Genomic DNA, 20,492 nt, shown 5'->3' on the forward strand with positions numbered 1-20,492 from the left:
TGGATGAAGTAGTTCCTGGGTTGACTGGTAGAGTCGTGACCCTGGACCCCAGCGCCGTGAAGGTCGGGAGGTCGAGGGACATGGAGGTTGAATGGGGAGTGAACAGGTTCTTTAGTCCTATTTCTGACAATATATCCCTGATGGCTTCTGAAACTGATTACTGATGTTTAATGACGGATAAAAATTGTAAAAGTCACCGACGTAGCCTAGCGAGCCAAGCTAGTGGCAATGGACGGCACACAGTTCGAAGAGCCGATGAAAGAGTTCCAAGCAGTTCCACAGACTCCTTAGGTTTGAAGAACCTATGGATTTCCATATATTCATAGGTTCTTCAAACATCTTTCTTTTTTATGAGACCTTCATATTAGCCTCCATACTAATTTTGATACAAGGTCCCGTACTTTGTAGCGTGCTTTGGAGGGGCAAAGCATGCTACAAAGTACGGGACTTCGAATAATATGCTCTAGTTAGGACCGATTACCGGCCTGGCCTCGGCAGACTTTTCTAGAAATAAGTAGCAAGGTAAGTAGGTACTTTGTACATGCAAAACGATTACCAAAGCAGCATCAGTAACCTTTAGCTTTGTTAACATGGCCGTGTCCCGAAGTGTTGGCAGCCTGCTCCTGGTGCTGGCGCCTGATCCTGTTGCCGATGACGTCATCCTCGTTAGCATTGACACTGGCCAACGGCATGGGTTCTTCTGACAAATTCACATGGAATAGAACAAAATGATTATATAAACTTAAGATCGCTGAGTATTCGAAATAAGTTCAAAATGATAATTGATCATAACAAGGTAATTATTTATTATCGGGCTCATTTTTATATAAAATATGGAAAATTCTCAGTAGCAGGCCCGAGTTTGGAAGTTGGTACAGGTGCAAGAGTCTTAACGGCTGTACCCCTATTAAGCGCAAGACAGAATATTTTACAAGCTATTCTGTATATTCTAAGATTTTCTACTAAAGTTCAGGTTCAGAACCACCAACAGTACAAAAGATAAATAACATCATCTACAGAACAAAAGATAAATAAACCCAAGTGTTTTTAAAACGCTGTCTTATAGTGAAGATGTACCGTCAATCACATCGTAGTTCATGTAGTCATCCTGATCCTCCTGCTCGCTGATATCCTCGTAGTCCACCTGCTCCTCCACCCTGGACCCTGGCAGCAGCAGCAACAGGACCACGCTGATCCTTAGCACCATTGGTCTTCAATATACGGACACCAGCAATATCAGGAGGAAATTAATAAGCCTCAATTTAGAAACATTGCAAATTATTTAGCTTTATTCCACATCGGAATGTATTAACTTATTGAAGGATCTACTACATGACCAGGATGTTTGAATTATTTTACCATCTGCGGCTATCAGAAGTTCTTTTTGCACTTCCTAGACACTTAGCAACCTTGGCAACTCAACCACGATACCACGATTTAAAACATTGGTTTTTATAATCCTGACATGGCTTTTAACTTGTTTTGAGTTTTGAGTTAAGGAAATAAGATATAACACTGAGTTTTTGTTAAAGGACATGAAAAGTTAATAAGGTAGGAATAACATACGCTCATAATTTAAATACAAGACCGAAAAGAGTTGATGAAAGAGAACAAACACCATTGACTTTAGAAACACGGGGACAAGGGGAACATACAATACTGGTACGTAAACTACTTCACATTATAATAAATTTCGCTACACATAATGTAAAATAATTAAAAGTACAGAATTTTTAAATAAATAACATGACATGACACAATTTAGACTGAAATTTTTGGAAAACTTAGTGACATGACGTTAATGAGATATTTCCATCGGGAAATTACATGAAAGCAGTAAAAAGGTAAGTTATGTATAGGTATTAAATCTCGTTGGTGTTTAGCCTATTATTATGAATTAAGTCCCTTGTTTGATCCCTGGATAAGGCTATGATATATTGAGCTGCAGCTTTCTTTCAAGAAATTCCAAATAGCAGTTAAGAAGTCGGTGTTAGATACCGGTGCCTTAGAAAGCTAGTGAGTTTGATTTGAGCCTTCACGATTAACTTGTGCCGTACCTAATACCTAATTAATATGAGAGTTACAGTCTTACAGAGATCATCTCTTTAAGGAAGAACTTTAACTTTTTAATTATCACCATTACATCATGACGTAATATGTCGTTTCAGAAGTGTTCATAGATTTACGAGTCGGTACAAGTACCTAAAATAATTCTATGGAAGTGTTTGTACACTGAGTAATCCTAAGAAATTGACTTTCACTTTGCCCTGTAGGTCCTTGAAATACGTTTGCATTTCGTAAGAGTATTTTATAACCCTAAGAGTAGGTACTTGAAAACATCGGGATATAAGAGCCGTGATAGCCCAGATATGACCTCTGGGTTCTCTCTTAGATTTGGAGGGTGTAGGTTCCAATCCGATCCGGGGCGTACATCTTTAACATTCAGTTATGTGCATTTTAAGAAATTAAATATCAAATGTCTCAAACAGTGACGGATAAACATCGTGAGGAAACCTGCAAAGATACTTATAAAGGTACCTTTTCCTATAAAGCTATCCTAAATTTTTTATACCTATAGGTAAAGGTGAGGATTTTCGTAATTCTCTGCGTGTGACGTGTGTGAAGTTTGCCGATTTTCAAATGCAATTTTTGTTATTGTAGAGCTTCAATAGGATTTTTATAAATTGCATGTTGTGTTCTTATAAATTGGCTTACAGTTAAAGTGCTGTTTTTATATCACAAGTTTAGATTCTCTATGCATTTATCATAGTTTATCTCTCGCAGGATAACGTTTTTATCTTAAACGTTTCATCCTTCGAGATTAAGCAATTTATGCAACGTTTTGCACAATAAATACATTTGCGGATAAGCAAGAGCTGAGGATCGCAGTAAAAGTTGGGCGATAACCGTAAATTAGCCATAATAGGCCGAACTGTACGCGGAAGCTGAATAGAAAAATGCCTTCGCCGGGAGACGAGCAAGATGGCGCCGGGCGGACTGGCGCCTAAATTTCCCGCGTCTTTTTAAGGTCACATAACCTCAACATAATTTGTACAAATTCCTACCATATTGGCAAAGCAGTAAACTTCAAATTGCATTAGCTGTGCTATCTCCCAGTTCAGTATCGACTTTTCATCAAATGCTCGCGTTTTCGGCTCCTGAAGGATGCGCGCTGACGATTATCAACTCTGGTCAATGACATTAAAGTACAATTTCGTTTGTTTCATTTATGAAATCTTATTGACTGATATTTTTCGTTGGCGAAGTAGTGTCTGGGTGGCGCCAAGGGTCTTTTAATCGGTTTCAATTTATTTCTTACCGTATATCCATAACCTTAAAGTACAATTTTACTTGATTGTTTGTCTGGATAGGTACTATATAAAAGAATCAAACTGAAAGTACCAGCAAGAGGCTCTGTAACATATAAGCTTATATACTTTACGTATATAAGGGCGGAGACCCCTTAAAATTGTTATTTTCATTTGTAAGTTGTCTCGGAAGTTGGACGTTGAGTAATCGTCGCAGTTAGCGGTGCACGTTGTCAAAGATTTAACTGAACCTTGTACCTATAGGTACAGGGGTAAAAATCACGATACAATATTTTTTTTTAGTTAGGTACAGTCTAAATAACTACTGATACCATTTAAGTATTATGTATAACTATATTGCCCGCATGATTTTTTGCAATAAATTCAGTTTTTCACAATTTCAGTTGGAACCATAGATTTTCCGGGATAAAAACAAGCTCCAAATATCAGCCGGAACCAACTGCTTATTGGTCCACATTTAGAAAAAAATTGACGGTCTTTTAGTCAATTTCCAGCGTAAATTCGGAAAATTCAGGAAACCCCTTGTTTTAATTTAGCTAAAAGTGCGGTTATGACGTCGCGCGGGGTGGGGCGGGGTGAGGGGGGGGATTATGGAGATCGAGTGGTGTCAACACACTCGCGGATTACTTGAGTGAATTGAGCGATACAGTGAGCGGACTCCCTCTTGGGGGGTGGGGGAGTCAGTCCCACATGTAAGTCTCGTTGGTTGACCATAAACAATCATACTGTATTGAGTAATCCCTTACTTAATGTGATTAGGGTAAGCTTCTGAAGGTAAACTAGCGACCTCCGCGGCGCAGTGGTATACGCCTGATAATGAAGTTTTAAGCTAATTTTGAATTTGAAATACATGTGTGTCGTATTTACAAGAGCCGTTATAGTGCCATAGCCAGTGGATATGACCTCTGCCTCCGATTCCGAAGGGTGTGGGTTCGGATCCGGTCCGGGACATGCACCTCCGACTTTTCAGTTGTGTGCATTTTAAGAAATTCAATATCACGTGTCTCAAACGGTGAAGGAAAACATCGTGAGGAAACCTACATACAGAGAATTATCTTAATTCTCTGCGTGTGTGAAGTCTGCCAATCCACATTGGGCCAGCGTGGTGGACTATTGGCCTAACCCCTCTCATTCTGAGAGGAGACTCGAGCTATTCGTATTTGTATATTCGTATTTGCATACAAATATCTTGCTTATCAATGATCAATAAAAATAATTGTTTCTTTTATTTGGCTATCTAACAATCTAATGAATATGGGTGGCCGTGGATGATATATATTTTTTAATAAAACAATATTTTCGAGAAGAAAAATTTATTTTAGTATTGCACGTGCACGCGAACTGCATAGTTATGCCGCACTCGGTACTAACACACTCTTAAAACAGCAAAATATAGAGATTTAGGATTTATTTAAAGAGTGTGAAATAAAACTGGTTTCTATTGACTTGTTAAGATTTGTATGACGCTGAATGTCCTAAAACGGATAGTAAGGAGAATCACTGAAGAACTTAACGTCGACGACTCGGAAGCCGGTGTCGAAATTCTTCAAGTCTCGACGGTCGAAGTCGTCCAGGGTGAAGTCGAATATGTTCAGGTTCTCGTATATGCGAGACTTGGTGACGGTCTTGGGGATCGGAGTTACTCCCAGCTCGTACTGAAACCAATCAATCGTTTACGTGTATTAGCTCATGAAGGAAAATGGAATACAGGTTAATCACAAAATACACTGGCTTGTCGAGAAGGCATGTAACAAGATTGCACAATGCTGATCCCAGAAGACAAAGTGGTCTCATCTACTGTGGTGGTTGCATGGTGAGTTGAACACCGTACCCAGCTCTGACCACTTTAATACAGAGAATACCATTTTCGGGCCGCGGAGGTCAGACGACAGTCGCTTCGCATTATACCTGTACAACTACGCCACATTAACGAAATGGAGAAAATAACAAAATGGTACGTTATGGTTAAAAAATTCATCACCGTGTTATGGTTAAAAAATTCATCACCGTGTTATGGATAAAAAATTCATCACCACACAACCTTAAAACGTCCAAGTTTAATTAATCTTTTCGGGGATTGGTGACTCATGTATCGCTCCACCCATGATATTGTTGAGAACTCTGAGCTTGAACTTGTAGACGAATATCTAGGACACATAGTCCAGTTAGGTTGAATTTCGAGTAAGAGGTGAACCATCGAATCCAGCTCGGCTGGGCAGCGTTCGGAAAACGCCACGACATCTTTACGCCGTAAGTTCTTTAGTGCCTGAATATGAAGGTTTTCGAATAATGCGTGTTGACAGTGATGACCGACTCCGAGACTTGGTCACTAATTATCGGCCTCATACAATGCTCAGCGGGCGATGGAGTAAGCTATGCTTGAAGGTTCTCTGCATCATTGAATCAGAAATGAAGAGATCCACAGAAGAACCAATGTCACTGACATAGCCCAGCGAGTCGCAAAGCTGAAGTGGCAATAGGCAAGCCCCGTAGTTCAAAGAACCGGTGGACGTTGGGATCCTAAGGTGCTGAAATGGTGACCTTGCACCCGAAAGCGCAGTGTCGGTCGACTTCCTCACTAGATGGATCGAGGATATCAAGCGGGCCGCAGGAAGCCGCTGGATGCTGGCGGCTCGAGACCTTGGTGTTTGAAAGTCCATCCAAGAGGCCTATGTTTAGCACCTAATGGGACTGATGACTGAGGATATTCCAATAATAAAATAATATACTTGGACGCTTTAACGCATCAAACTTTGTTACATGCCACCTTTAAAAGCCACCACGTACCAAAATTTTTATTTGCCTACCATTCTTACCTATGGTAAGTAAAAGAGCAGACAATCATTTAGCTTTCATCAAAAATACCATATGTTCTGACAAAGTCATAGACCTACGTACTTTAAATAAACTATTGGTATTTTGTTTTGTAGGCGCTAGTCCAATCTACCAATGAGATGGATTGAATTTCGGGATACAATTATTAATCCTTTGTTTGTAAACTACGGACTACTTACATTGAATCTCAGCACTATTTGCGGCACAGTCTTGTTGTATTTCTGCGCCATGGCCACGAGCATGGGGTGGTCGACCCGCGGGGGCGGCGCGCCCGGCCGCAGCTTGTTGGGGAACAGCGAGCCGAAGGGCGTGTAGCCGATGACGGCGATGTCGTTGTCGTGGCAGTACTCGCGCAGCTCGGCTTGCTGCAGGTTGAGGTTCGTCTGTGGAAGGTTGACGTTGAATTACCAATCTGTCTTTCTCGTTGCTTCCGTGGGTTGATCTATGATTTTTATAATTATTCCCCCTCACTCTAATCCAGCGGCAGGTGAGGTGGCAAGTGATGATTCCTTAAAATCCTTAACCATGACAAAAAGATGAGAAAATAAAAAAATAGAGGTACTGTTTTTATTTTACAGGTGGCTGCAGACAGGCATGGTTTGATTGCTTTTCAATATCCATAAAGAGACTGTTTATAGTATCTGTATAACCCAGAGACGATAAATGGTTGTACCTCTATTTGCAAGACGGCCGGTTTAACTTCGTGGCTGTCCCACAAGCGCTGCAGCTGCGTCTTGTTGTAGTTGCAGATGCCGATGGACTTGGTCAGCTTCAGCTGATGCGCCTCCACCATCCCTGGCCACGGCTGCAGGTAGTCCACGTCCGCATACGGTTTGAAAGCCTTCGTCTAAAAGTAAAAAGCTAACTATTTATAAAATAAATAAATAATTATGTCTCAAATGAAGAATTGAGCGTTCAGCTGAAAGTGGGACAATCAGGCTTATGAAACTTATTTCATTAAATTTTTTATAAAGAATGATTTGAAAATAAATTCAAATTCAAGCTAGCTTTAGAAAGAACTTGGGGTGACAAATCGAACAGGAATTCTTTCCAACAAGTTTAGGACACGAGAAATGTATAGGTCCCCCAGTAACATCAACTAATAATATATTTGGGGGTAGGAATATTGTTAGCTGATGTCTTGATAACGTGGGGGTCTTAAGCTTGACCTTTAACAGAACAGGTATGAAGTAAATCATAAGTTGTTGTTTTCCGGCGCCACTCTTGACGTGGTCGCTTTGCTTGGCTCGTATGGTCGACAGTGGTCGTGGTCGCCTGCTGGTTGTTGTTGTCGCGTCGTTCCGTTACAGCTAGAAGCTTTGTCCTTACCTCAGTGGCGATGGGGTAGTGGATGAGGTAGAGGTCCACGTAGGTGAGGTTCAGCCTCTGCAGCGACTCGCGCAGCGCGGGCACCACCGCCTCGCGCCTGTGCGCGTCGTTCCACAGCTGGAATCAGACCTCTGATGTAAATACTGCCCCTCAACCGAGGTAGGAAAACAAATTAAATATCACGATGTTTTTCCTTCACCGTTTGAGGCATCAAACGGGTGATGGAAAAACATCGTGATGAAATTTTAAAGAATAATAGTTTTAAATAATAATAAGAATTTTAGAGAATTTTTAAAGTCTGCAATTTAAAATCTGCCAATCCAATCAAAAGTATATAGTTATTGAGGTTGCAGGGGGTAATTTCTGGATATATTGAACCAATTATGATCATTCTTTCACCAATAGTAAAATACTTTATCAGCGTGTAACGTAGGTCCAGGTTCAGTCTTACGCCTACCTTAGTAGTGATGAACAGCTCCTCCCGCCGCACGACGCCTTCCTGGATCTTCTTGTTTACGGCTCTTCCCACCTGGAACACGACAACAGTTACTGATCCCTGTGATATCTAATTGAATATCTCTATTTTCAGTTAACCAAAGTTACTAACATTGCTAACCTAGTCGCAAATCTGAAATATAATTCGAGGAGCCGTTGATGACTTCGCACAGAAAAGCGCATTGTTGGTCGACCTCCCACCAGGTAATTAGATACCAGAATGCTGATTCACTTGCCGTACCTAACGTAACTAGCCATGGCCCAAACCACCACCAGATCAGACCTGAGCCAATTAAAAAAAATATCAAATAATCAGCTGACCCGAGCTCTGACACAACCTTTCTGTTGAAAACCAGAAAACAAACATTTTTTCCGAAGAGGTTGTTACTTAATCCCACGCTAGTCCTATTCGCGCTTATTGACATACGCTGTGAGGTGCGGGTGATTATATTATTAAACTGGCAGGAAACCAATGATATTATCTATACTAATATTACAAAGCTGACGAGAGACTGAGAATTTGTTTGCTTCAATCTAATCTCAGGAACTTCTAGTCTGATTTGAAAAATTCTTTCAGTGTTAGATAGCCCATTTATCGAGGAAGGCTATATTTTATCCCCGTATTCCAACGGGAACGGGAACCACGTGGGTGAAGCTGCGCAAAGATATGGAGTGGCACAGACCTGGTCCTCAATATGGTAGATGCTGGCGGTGTCGATGTGTCGGTAGCCGGCGTCGATGGCCATCTCCACCGCCAGCTGCACCGACTCGTCTGTCACCGGTATGGGCACCTGGCACACAGGAGTGGACGTTTACTTACGGTTACAATTACTTTACGCTAACTGTTTACAGCATCGATTCCCATCGTGCTCCAGGTGGACTCCCAAGGGTCTACGGAAGACTCGGCAGGGATCTACGTTGACGTGACTTAAAAATGGGGGTCCAAGATAATTTATTCTGATAATTTATTATACCAAATGGGGAGTTTTCTAAATAAATTATTATTTTCTCTCATTTATTTATTACTTCTTTTTTTTAAATTTTTAACAATATAAGTATAAAATACAAAACATTATTAAAAATTTATAAAAAAAATTTCACCCTCCCGCTGCGGGACATTTGAGTGCCCAAGCAACCGGTGGTCAGGGCTCCAGAGTGAGGAACCTCCTCACAATACGCGCCGTCTCAAGAATCACTGCCTTTTGTATCCGACTCTTGATCCAACAGTTAAGCGAAAGCTTCTTAAGGTGTTGGTCGAAGCTTTTCGCTATAAGACCATTGACTGAAACAACTATCGGAACAATAATAGTTGACTCAACATTCCACATGGCGGTAATCTCGTGAGCAAGGTCCAAGTATTTTGATACTTTTTCCTTTTCGGCTTTAACCAGATTATCGTCATGTGGAACAGTAATATCAACAATTATTGCACGACGCACTGACCGATCGACTAGCACTATATCAGGTCTATTGGCTACAATATACCTGTCAGTGATAATCGTTCGGTCCCAGTAGAGCAATGCACTGCTATTTTCAAGGACTGACGCTGGGTCGTACCTATAGTAAGGCATCTCAAAATCGATAAGGCCATATTGAAGAGCAAGTTGTTGGTGGATTATCTTGGCTACTTGATTATGTCTGTGCAAGTATTCGCCGTTAGCAAGGTGAGAACACCCGGACACAATATGCCTGAGGGACTCCCCAGGACGATGACACGCTCGACAGATGTCTAGAGTGCCATCTTTCATAATGTGTTTCCGGTAGTTTCTCGTCTTTATAACTTCGTCCATAATTGCACAGACAAAACCCTCGGTTTCCCCAAAGAGGTCACCGAATTGCAACCAAGATACAGATGTTATTTGATCTACATCCGGCCCAGTAAGGGCCTTGTAGAATCGTCCATGCAACTCCTTGCTCTTCCATATTGCCACACGATCTGAGTTACTAATTACTATAGGTTTGCGCCAGTTCTCTTTGCCTAGGGATAGCGGGGTAAGTCCCTTATCCACTGCAACGACATCCTGATACATACTCACATTCATCTTGAGAAAATGATCTCTGAGGTTGCACACCTCACGATTATGGAGGTTCTTGGCGTTTAAGAAGCCACGTCCTCCACACTTGCGTGGGATGTACAATCTCATTACAGATGAACGGGGGTGATGCATCCGGTATGACGTCAGCAGTTTGCGGACTTTACAGTCCAGGGAATCCAGTTCGGTTTGAGTCCACTTTAGAATGCCAAAAGTGTATATGAGTAAGGGCATGACCCAGCTATTGAAGGCACGCACCTTGTTACCGCCTGATAAAAGACTTTTTAGGACTTTTTTCAGGCGGCCAAAGAAGCGTTCCTTCACTACCTGTTTCATATTCCCTGTCTCAATACCAAGTGCTTCTGTCATTCCAAGGTATTTATAGGTCTCGCCTTCAAGGAGTGATCTGAGAATGACAGTTTCACAATTATTATTATTATTATTATTATTAAAATAATTGTGAATTTATGCTTTCTTGTACTGTGAGTAAATATCAAAAATTTAAATTGGCTGATATAACTTTTTGCCGACAGTATTAGTTTGTCTCGTTTACTCATAGCACAATTTAATTCTCACACTAGCAACGAAAATATCCATAAGTGAATCTACCAATTCACTTTTTTTTGTCGAGTTTTGTATAGAAATTTAACAGCGGGTCCACCGGAACTAGTTTAATTAGAAAGTGGTCTGTGAGAAAAAATCTGGGAACCTCTGGTTTATAGTTTCACTCCGTGTAAAATGTTCCTATTTTTCGAAGAAGGCAGTAAACGGTTCAGCCATACATGAGACCGGTTCGAGTTTATAAACTATTAATTCAAAGGGGGGGCCATGAGAAGGGTCGCATATCTAGAAGTGCGATACTGTTTGTTACCTGAAACCAAACGATTTTTTTAATTATTCATAGGGCTGGCTCATTTTTTGCGCAAAGGATCAGCCTGGATGGCCAATGCGGTAATGCAGTCTGTATTCTTGTCTCCATTCAACGTGGGATTGATTTTTATAACTTTAATTAGGTATTATGAAAAGTTAGCTTAATTTTCCTTTGTTTTCTTTCTCAATAAAATAATAAAAAAACAAACTTTTTCTTACATAATCATTATCAAGAATATTCTGCTCAACATAGATGCAGAAAACCTCAACGACAACGCTACAGATCGTAATGTTTCACAACTTTGTAAGAGATTCCAGTCCCCAGTTGTTGTAAAATAACAATGGACAAGTTACTTGCATCTGAGTACTGCGTAGTACCGACGTAAGTACTTCGTTAGTTAACTCAGAATACATGTACAAGCAGTAATAGCACACAGGTAGCCAGTAGTCTTTCCATTAGTACCTACGGTTAGATCGTTCATCAAAGCTATTCCAATTATTTTTTATCTTAGAAGGATATCGTGTTTAATTAGATGTAATTAAGACAATGTTGCGTGACGACAATCGAGTCTTAACGCAAGAAACAATGGAAATATAGATGATAAATTGATTTTGAATGAGAAACTGCTTTTCGAGCTCTTTTTGGTAGCTTTCCGAACTTGTGAAGTCTGTAGGAACAGATAGACACGACTACAATGAATGTGTGTTATTAACTAGCGAATTGATATTAATCAATTTTAGAATTTTGAAAGTATACCTCAATTCGGAAACCGCCAAGAACTGTGCATCAAAATGTGTCATCACCTGATTCTCGTCGAATCCCAGCCAAGTCCCGAAGCCGAACCTGGGCATGAAGTTGCCGTCCCTCAGCCGAGTGACTGGCGCCGAGCACGTGCTCTGCGGAGTGAGGAGCGGCGGCGGCTGCGGCGGCTCGTGCTGCGGGGCTTGCTGGTGCACACGGTGCGGGGGGGCGCGCTGGATAAAAATATTCCGGCATTCTTTAAATATCAAAATGGAACTGTTAACTAATTTTATTATTAAATAGAAACAGGAGTTACTTTGTGGGAGTTCATGAACAGTAATAAAACAGTAATAGATCTACGATTTTATTTATCAAATAATCAATCAGTAAAAGATACTTTTTTAAAGTACTTGAAACTTTTTTCGCACTCTTGACTTGACGAGTAAGCTAGTAGTGAATCTACTAACCAGCCAGCTTACTCCTTACTTACTACTTACATTACCAAAAGCGTAACCGGGTGAGACAAACCGATCTTGAGAGAGAGGGAGTTATAGAAGTTTTATTTCAGTCGTGTGTTTTAAAGTAAGTTTTTTAAGTCTCCTTTAACAATCTTTTTGTACAAGGTGGACAGGACCTTACAATGTACAAGGTGGACAGGACCACAAGGTAAAAGGAATGTTGGCAGACCAAACAAACGGTGGACTCACGACATCATCATTAAAACTGCTGGAAAGGTGTGGATGAGAACAGCAAAGGAAAGGGAATCATGGAAAAGAATGGAGGAGACCTTTACCCGAGAAGGGGCGCTAATCTCATAGATATTGTTACAACATACTTACCTACTAACATTAATTAAGTATATATCTATATATTTTTTTCATACTAACAATACTAACAAAAATGAACCGTGAAGAGATTTGAGAATAAATAGCTTTCTTATTTTATTTTATAACAATCTTTTTACACAGATAAGAAGAACATATATAAAAGTATAATAAAATAAGCATGATAATATATGCAAATACGTTTGGAGTAGTACAGATGATCGAGTGGTTCACCTCGCAGTTGCCGGGAGCAAGCGACGGCCAACCACTAGGTACCTAAAATATTGTGATAATCTGAATTCGATAGCAGAAGGTCAAGTTCGGGAGTCCGATGACATTATCTTCTATACTTATAATAAATCTGTAGAGAGGTCAATTCTGTACATTAAATATATTTCCAAAATAACTATCAGGGGGTGATTAGTGATCGATACTGATGCCAAAAATGCAATCAGTAAAATTTTTGTCTGTCTGTCTGTCTGTCTGTCTGTCTGTCTGTCTGTCTGTCTGTCTGTATGTTCTTTATAGAAACAAAAACTACTGGACGGATTTTAACGAAACTTGGTACAATTGTTCAACATACTCCTGAGCAGGTTATAGTATACTTTTCATTACGCTACGATCAATAGGAGCAGAGCAGTGAAGAGAAATGTTGAGAAAACGGGAGAAGTTACTCAATTTTTTAAGCTTTCGTCGCGTGTACAGCCTTAATTGTTAAAGCTACATAGAAATCATGTATGACGGAAATGTTTTCCTTAAAATTATCTATGAAAACACTACAGCATATATATGTCTATCTTTTATGGTTGACTCACAATAACTCCTGTAACTCCCGATAGCTTAGCAGTTTGGAGCTTTCTAATTATATTTGTCTACTCTTATGTTTATAACACTCATCACTCATCCCTAATAAGAAAGTTAACATTATTACCTATTCAATAAAAAAAGAATCATAAAAATTGGTAAAGAAACACCAAAGTTATACATAAAATACGCTAAGCCATCGCGCGTGAATACTAATTCATGGTTTAAGGATTATTTTTGTGTAACGGTTGCCGCGCTCGACGTGATTCGCGGTGGGAGGAATAAATAAAGAAGTGCAGCCTTAATGAGTAGGGGTAGGGTAGGGTAGGGTAGGGAAGGGGTAGGGTAGGGTAGCGCAGGGGTAGGGTAGGGTAGGGGTAGGGTTGGGATAGGGTAGGGTAGGAGTAGGGTAGAGGTAGGTCAGGGTAGGGTAGGATAGGGGTAGTTGAAAGTTTACAACGACTTTCACGCGGACGAAGTCGCGGGCGTCCGCTAGTCAATAATATTATTCTTTGAACTTTTTTACTTTTACTTAGTGCTCAGTAAAAAAAAACGTATTACCGCGACATAGTCTGCATGGAAATCGATTCTCTACGTCATTTCATTAATAATGTACTAGGAATACCGATACCGATACGATGGTCTTGATAAATGTTTGATAGTTTATGAAAAGTTAAAACAGTAATTAGGGTGCTGCTCCTGTTTTGTTGTTCCGCAATCTTAACTGGAAGGCCATATTACCGACTGCCAGTAGGCCTCTTAATTTGTACATTAGCGTTCTACTAGATTAAAAAAATATTACTTTTTTTGAGACATGAACACATAAAAAAATCAATTTATAATTTTTTTTTGACAAAAAGAGCCGAAACTTTATATATGACGTCATGTAAACCCGTGAACACTAAGCGTTATTGCAGACTGACGTATTTTTTTGCGCGCATACTGTCGTTTCAGCATACACGCTTACACGCGCGGTACATTATGCGCTTTAAAAAACCGGACTCGCGTAAACAGGCACATTTCGACGTATTCGCTCGAACCGGCGGTATACGAGATTAGAAGCCCTTCAACGCCCGTACGAGATGAGCCAAAAAGCGCGCCTTTACGCGCCTACATGCGCTTCCAAAAACGAGCTCATACGCGCGTATAAAACGCTAGTCTGAAACAGCTCTTGAGAGAAGCAAAAATTTGGTATTGCCTGAGTTTGCCGTTTATTACATAGTAATATCGTGACATCATAAAACTTTTGGATAATTGGAAAAAATGCTATAATGATATTTAAATTTAAGTTTTATAAGAAATCCTTAACTTTTATTTATACACGAAATTAATATTGTTTATGAGTCAACTACCTTATTGCCAACTATTTTTAGCTGAAAGGCTTACAGCCTGCGGTCTGTGTGGTAGTCTGCGATATACTTACTTTGCTAAACCGGATCCAATCATAAACAACTTGGACACATTAGCAAATCATTAATGTTTTCGAAACTATATATTTGTTTTTGTTTTAGTTTTTATTAGCCAAGCTGTTTAGTCGTGCTGTTTTTTATAAGAGTTCAGCTGACGATAAGTGGTCATAAAAAATATTTACGACTAACATTTTTTATTTGAATTATTACTTACCTAAACTAGATTAGTGATTCGTTTAGGCCACGAATACCTATAGGCTCATGTTTAGCTATCTGTCTCTCATCTTTTAGTTTCTCTCAAACATATTTCTATAATTGAAATACAAAACAAACTACAGTTGTATTATAACGAAAGTTTGAATATAACCTTGAATGGAGGCATAACATAAAGGTGTCGCAGGTTATATTGTATGTACAAAATGTTATTGTAATCATGATTTTGAGGAAAACTACCAATTAGTGTTTTGCTGGTGCCTTGATATATGTATAGACTTGTAATTAACAGGGAATGCACAATGCACATCCTCAGCCCTGGCCTGGCCTATTAATTAAACCAGATCCTTATTTACATCACGTTACCATTTCCATATACTTTCTTAAGAAAACTATACATGTTCGACAGTGTATAAGTTTTTAAACAAAGGGACTGTCGAAATAATTATATCTGGGGGTTTCATACTTTTATATTTTTTAAACCTGGTTTTACAGGCGGGTATTGGCCGGTGGGCATTCTCCTTTACATTATGTTTTTTACCTACGAAAGAACTGACGGTGGAGGGAACTGAACCTACAGTTCGTTTCATTGAGAATGGTGCGGGTGACAGTTCGTTTTACTCTTGAAAGTTTGCTGCGATTCACAATAACGTAATATGACCGTCATACAGGGGAATGTCACCGTAACCATGCTATCTGAAAAACACTTTAGGTACATTAAGCGTAGGCTTTTCGCTCAATTGGAGACGAAAAGGAAACATTAGTCATGTCCAAGACCAAAGTAGATAATGTCTTTAAAAAAAATTGTCTACTACCAGCACTAACACGATCAAATGCACCTTTAAAAAACAATTTAGTTGTAAATCAACTAAGTAGATGAGAGAGAGAGAGAGAGCGAGAGAGAGAGAGAGCGAGAGAGAGAGAGAGAGAGAAACCAATGTAGATTTTTCTGAAAATTGGCCTCATGAGATTTACCTATATGTTCTGATTTATGGAAAATTTTCAGCTTTGTATCATTTGTGCCCGAGTTTGTATCTAACGCTAAAAGAGGCCACTTAACATCGCATGTAGGCGAAAGTTTGTGTGTAAGTGTGAATGTTTGTTTCTCCTTTACGCGGCTACTGAAGTGATTTGGCTGAAATTGAAATAGATTTATATTTGTTTAACACAGGCTACTTTCATGCCGGAAAAACCCATGGGATCCGCGGGATTTCTGAAAAAGTTGAATTCCACGCAGACGAAGTCGCGGGCGTCCGCTAGTGACACCTATATTGCTCAATAAGCTTAGTAATTATTTTAAAAATATATTCCAACCATATCGACAAAAGGAAAAACTGTTTTCAAAAACAGTTCCAACAATTGCGAACTTAAAACCGAAAAACAAACATCCTTTGCTATCATGATCCACAGAGCTTATTCATAAAACACTAGAGCTGACGCTTTTGTATCCGTAAAATGATCGGTGCATATTTTTGACTTATGACGTCGATTATCAGAATAACCTTAGTGTGAGGGCGACTTTGACGTCAGAGGCGCCCTTTCGATTTTCTGCTGTCGCGCACGTCACATAAGGTATAAGCTTGTACTGTCAGGGTCGCTTCGAATCGTGTACCTCACCCGATCTGTCCAGGAAAACCCAACCTGCTGCACGAGCGGACTAACCTCAGTGACGACTGCTAGTTTCTGAGATCAACTTGTTGCTATAAGATATTAGTAACATAATCATCAGCCTATATCTAATAGTCCACTACTGGGCACTGCTGGGCACTGCTGGGCACTGCCGGGGTGCCACTGACCCTAGCAGGGTGGGGATGCTACACCATTCTTGTCTCCGATGTAAGAGTAAGTAAGTAGATACTACTGACAGTTTTTTGGAAAATAGAAAACCAAATGGATTTCAAGGGTATTACTTTAGACCTCATAACTCTTTCCATCAATCATAATTCAAGTCCACTATTAAAAGGTACAAGAGACAATAACAAAGCAATATATTTTTTAATTACATTACTTCCCAGAATTACCTATAGATAAATAAAACTTCATCTTACATGGGCAGCAGCGACGGCGACCAGCACCGCGACACAGATAACAAGGCGCATGTCTTCTGACGTGTGGACTGACTCGACTGACCCGACTGACTCGCGCGCGTCACCCGCTCCGTGCGACTGACGCCGGTGAAATGTGCACACGCATTTAAATACAGCATCACTTCTCATCTCAGCGCGCTCGTATTATTATAATATACGATGTGTCGACCCTCGACTTGGCCTGCGTGAAAATTACATCGTATTTTACTGTAAAATCTTTATTTCTTTCATCTTCAACACAATTAGTAACTCCCAGATACGCTCGGTCTAACCCCCGCTGACGCTTTTATATTAAGAAGCTAAAGAATAGACACGTTAAAAAATTTTAATAAAAAAAATTCAACCGACTTCCAACTCAAAAATTAACCTCAACTAAAAAGCAAAAAATAACATCTTACCTATGTGCTACCTTCTGATCAATTTGAAGGCGGTGCCAAGCCAGTGATGTTTTAATTCAAGCCGTTTAAGTTACAAAATTTCTGTGGTTCTTTTAGAAACGGCTTTAATTAAAACATGACACTGAATTGGCACCGCCTTCAAATTGATCAGAAGGTAGCACATAGGTAAGATGTTATTTTTTGCATTTTAGTTGAGGTTAATTTTTGAGTTGGAAGTCGGTTGAATTTTTTTTATTAAAATTTTTATTTTTTTATTTTTAGTGTTAGCATACCCACTGCGTGTGTACAGTCACAACCTATCTCCGTCGAGGAGTTCTCTTCACTGTCCCTCGTCTTCATCACCAGACCCTTGATACAGTCACAATCCTTCTAGGTGGAAAGTTCTCATCAATACAAATTTATCAAGTCCAAACACAAGGTAGCTACTGTGAACCGTCGAGGAGTTCTCTTCACTGTCCCTCGTCTTCATCACCAGACCCTTAATACAGTCACAACCCATATAAGTGGAAAGTACTCATCAATACAAATTAATCAAGCCTAAACAAAAGGTGACTGCTGTAAATCCTTGACGAGTTCCATCGTCTGTGTTTCGGCTCCATCATCAGACCAACTCCAAACCTTCATAAAGTTGTAGTGCTTTAAAATACCTTATGGAAACACTAACAAACGTACTAGCCGTCTCTACAACTTTCGAAAGTTCCCCTCAATTTCTCCAGGATGCTATCATCAGATCCTGACATGAAAAAAATGGGACCACCCTGGAAGTAAACCCTACAAAACAAAAAAAGAATTTTTAAAATCGGTCCATAATTGACGGAATTATCGCTGGACATACATAAAAAAAAAAAAAAAAAAAACATACATACAGCCGAACGTAGAACCTCCTCCTTTTTGGAAGTCGGTTAAAAAATATCTACTTCTGAATTATTGCATGGCAATCAATACAATAGTTTCATTAGCGTGAATAGTCTGGCAAGTCAAAATTGAAAAAATATAGTTCAACTGCAACTGCTTCCCTTTTTTATTTAAATCGATCTATACCAACTATTGATAATAATTGCACTCAATGGACAGACACTGGTGTTATCACGATTGTCATGTATAATATCTCGATCGCCTGCAATAACATCTAAACAAACGTCCTGCGTCGCTATTATTAGTTTTATTGATTCAGGTAAACACTGGCAGGTACAAGGGAAAAAGAAAAGTATTTAAGTCATCAGTAAATAGCTTCCAACCACGGTCACAGCACGAACGTGAGCACCGGTACACTCAAGTCAACAAACGCTATCGGCCCAATCGTCAATATGTGCCGTCGCTCGACTCTCACTGGAGACCCTCAGAGCCACAACTCATCTCATCATCTAGAAACTGGGTCACCCTCTAGCAGAGCTTCAGCGGTCAAAAAAGTTGAAGTAATCATTTGTGAGCGTTGTTATTCTACGCGTAGGGTTAAGTGTAGATACTCCTTATAAATCTGTCGCAAAATGCTAAGCGGTAAAAGGTTGCAATAAAAAAATTTTAATAAAAAAAATTCAACCGACTTCCAACTCAAAAAATAACTTTAACTAAAAAGCAAAAAATAACATCCTACCTATGTGCTACCTTCTGATCAGTTTGAAGGCGGTGGCAAGCCAGTGATGTTTTAATTAAATACGTTTAAACTACAAAATTCCTGTGGTTATTCCAGAAACAGCTTTAATTAAAACACGACACTGGCTTGGCACCGCCTTCAAACTGATCAGAAGGTAGCACATAGGTAGGATGTTGTTTTTTGCTTTTTAGTTAAAGTTATTTCTTGAGTTGGAAGTCGGTTGAATTTTTTTTATTAAAATTTTTATTTTTTCATTTTTAGTGTTAGTTACCCACTGCGTGTGTACAGTCACAACCTATCTAAGTGGAAAGTTCTTATCAATACAAAATTATCAAGTCCAAACACAAGGTAGCTACTGTGAGCCGTCGAGGAGTTCCCTTAACTATCCTTTGTCTTCATCACCAGACCGCTAATACAGTCACAACCCATCTAGGTGGAAAGTTCTCATCAATACAAAATTATCAAGTCAAAACACAAGGTAGCTACTGTGAACCGTCGAGGAGTTCCCTTAACTATCCTTTGTCTTCATCACCAGACCGCTAATACAGTCACAACCCATCTAGGTGGAAAGTTCTCATCAATACAAATTTATCAAGTCCAAACACAAGGTAGCTACTGTGAACCGTCGAGGAGTTCTCTTCACTGTCCTTCGTCTTCATCATCAGACCCTTAATACAGTCACAACCCATTTAGGTGGAAAGTTCTCATCAATACAAATAAATTAAGCCCAAACCAAAGGTACCTGCTGTAAATCGTTGACGAGTTCCATCGTCTGCGTATCGGCTCCATCATCAGACCAACTCCAGACCTTCATAAAATTGTAGTGGTTTAAAATACCTTATGGAAACACTAACAAACGCACTAGCCGTCTTTACGATTTTCGAAAGTTCCCCTCGATTTCTCCAGGATGCCATCATCAGATCCTGACATTAAAAAAATGGGACCACCCTGAAATTAAACCCTTCAAAACAAAAAAAGAATTTTCAAAATCGGTCCACAAATGACGGAATTATCGCTGGACATACATAAAAAAAAAAAAAAAAAAAAATATACATACAGCCGAACGTAGAACCTCCTCCTTTTTGGAAGTCGGTTAAAAATAAATAATAATGTACGGAATCTACGGAACCGGAAAGGGAACCCTGCACTGCACATGGTCCGACACGTACTTGTCCGGTTTTTTTTAAATTTTAATACTTATTATTTAATTCTTATTTTATTAATAGTTAATAGTTACTGAAGCAAACGCAAGAGATTAACTCTCTAAGGTTCGCTTTTTAAAAATTTAATCTTTGATTATTATGTATGTATGTTTGTGCCGATACAAACGGGGCTAGGTTTATATGTTCTCACATTAGCCAAACGTTAGCGCCGACTAACGTACCGCTGCTGCCATCTAGTGGCTACTGAGGAAACATACACAACTGCCGTGGAAAATTATTGTATCGAACAATTGTAATAAGTAACTAGGTAAGCTAATTATAGTACTTAGACAAAAACTATACCTGTCATGAAGTTTATTGAAACGTC

At 39.6% G+C, this 20,492-nt stretch overlaps 1 protein-coding gene across 1 annotated transcript; it reads right to left on the minus strand.

Moving 5' to 3' along the window:
* Positions 1 to 4,625: 4,625 nt before the first annotated feature.
* On the minus strand, positions 4,626 to 17,114 carry LOC112043858 (aldo-keto reductase AKR2E4). Its single transcript, XM_024079490.1, has 8 exons — positions 16,932 to 17,114; positions 11,696 to 11,866; positions 8,672 to 8,779; positions 7,951 to 8,022; positions 7,494 to 7,610; positions 6,838 to 7,011; positions 6,344 to 6,547; positions 4,626 to 4,984 (listed from the first exon to the last, which is right to left on the minus strand). The coding sequence occupies exons 1-8, from the start codon at positions 17,097 to 17,099 to the stop codon at positions 4,805 to 4,807; spliced, it is 1,194 nt and encodes a 397-aa protein (XP_023935258.1). The 5' UTR covers positions 17,100 to 17,114; the 3' UTR covers positions 4,626 to 4,804.
* Positions 17,115 to 20,492: the final 3,378 nt, after the last annotated feature.

Source organism: Bicyclus anynana, chromosome 18, assembly GCF_947172395.1.
Source record: "Bicyclus anynana chromosome 18, ilBicAnyn1.1, whole genome shotgun sequence".
In the NCBI taxonomy this organism is placed as follows: Eukaryota; Metazoa; Arthropoda; class Insecta; order Lepidoptera; family Nymphalidae; genus Bicyclus; species Bicyclus anynana.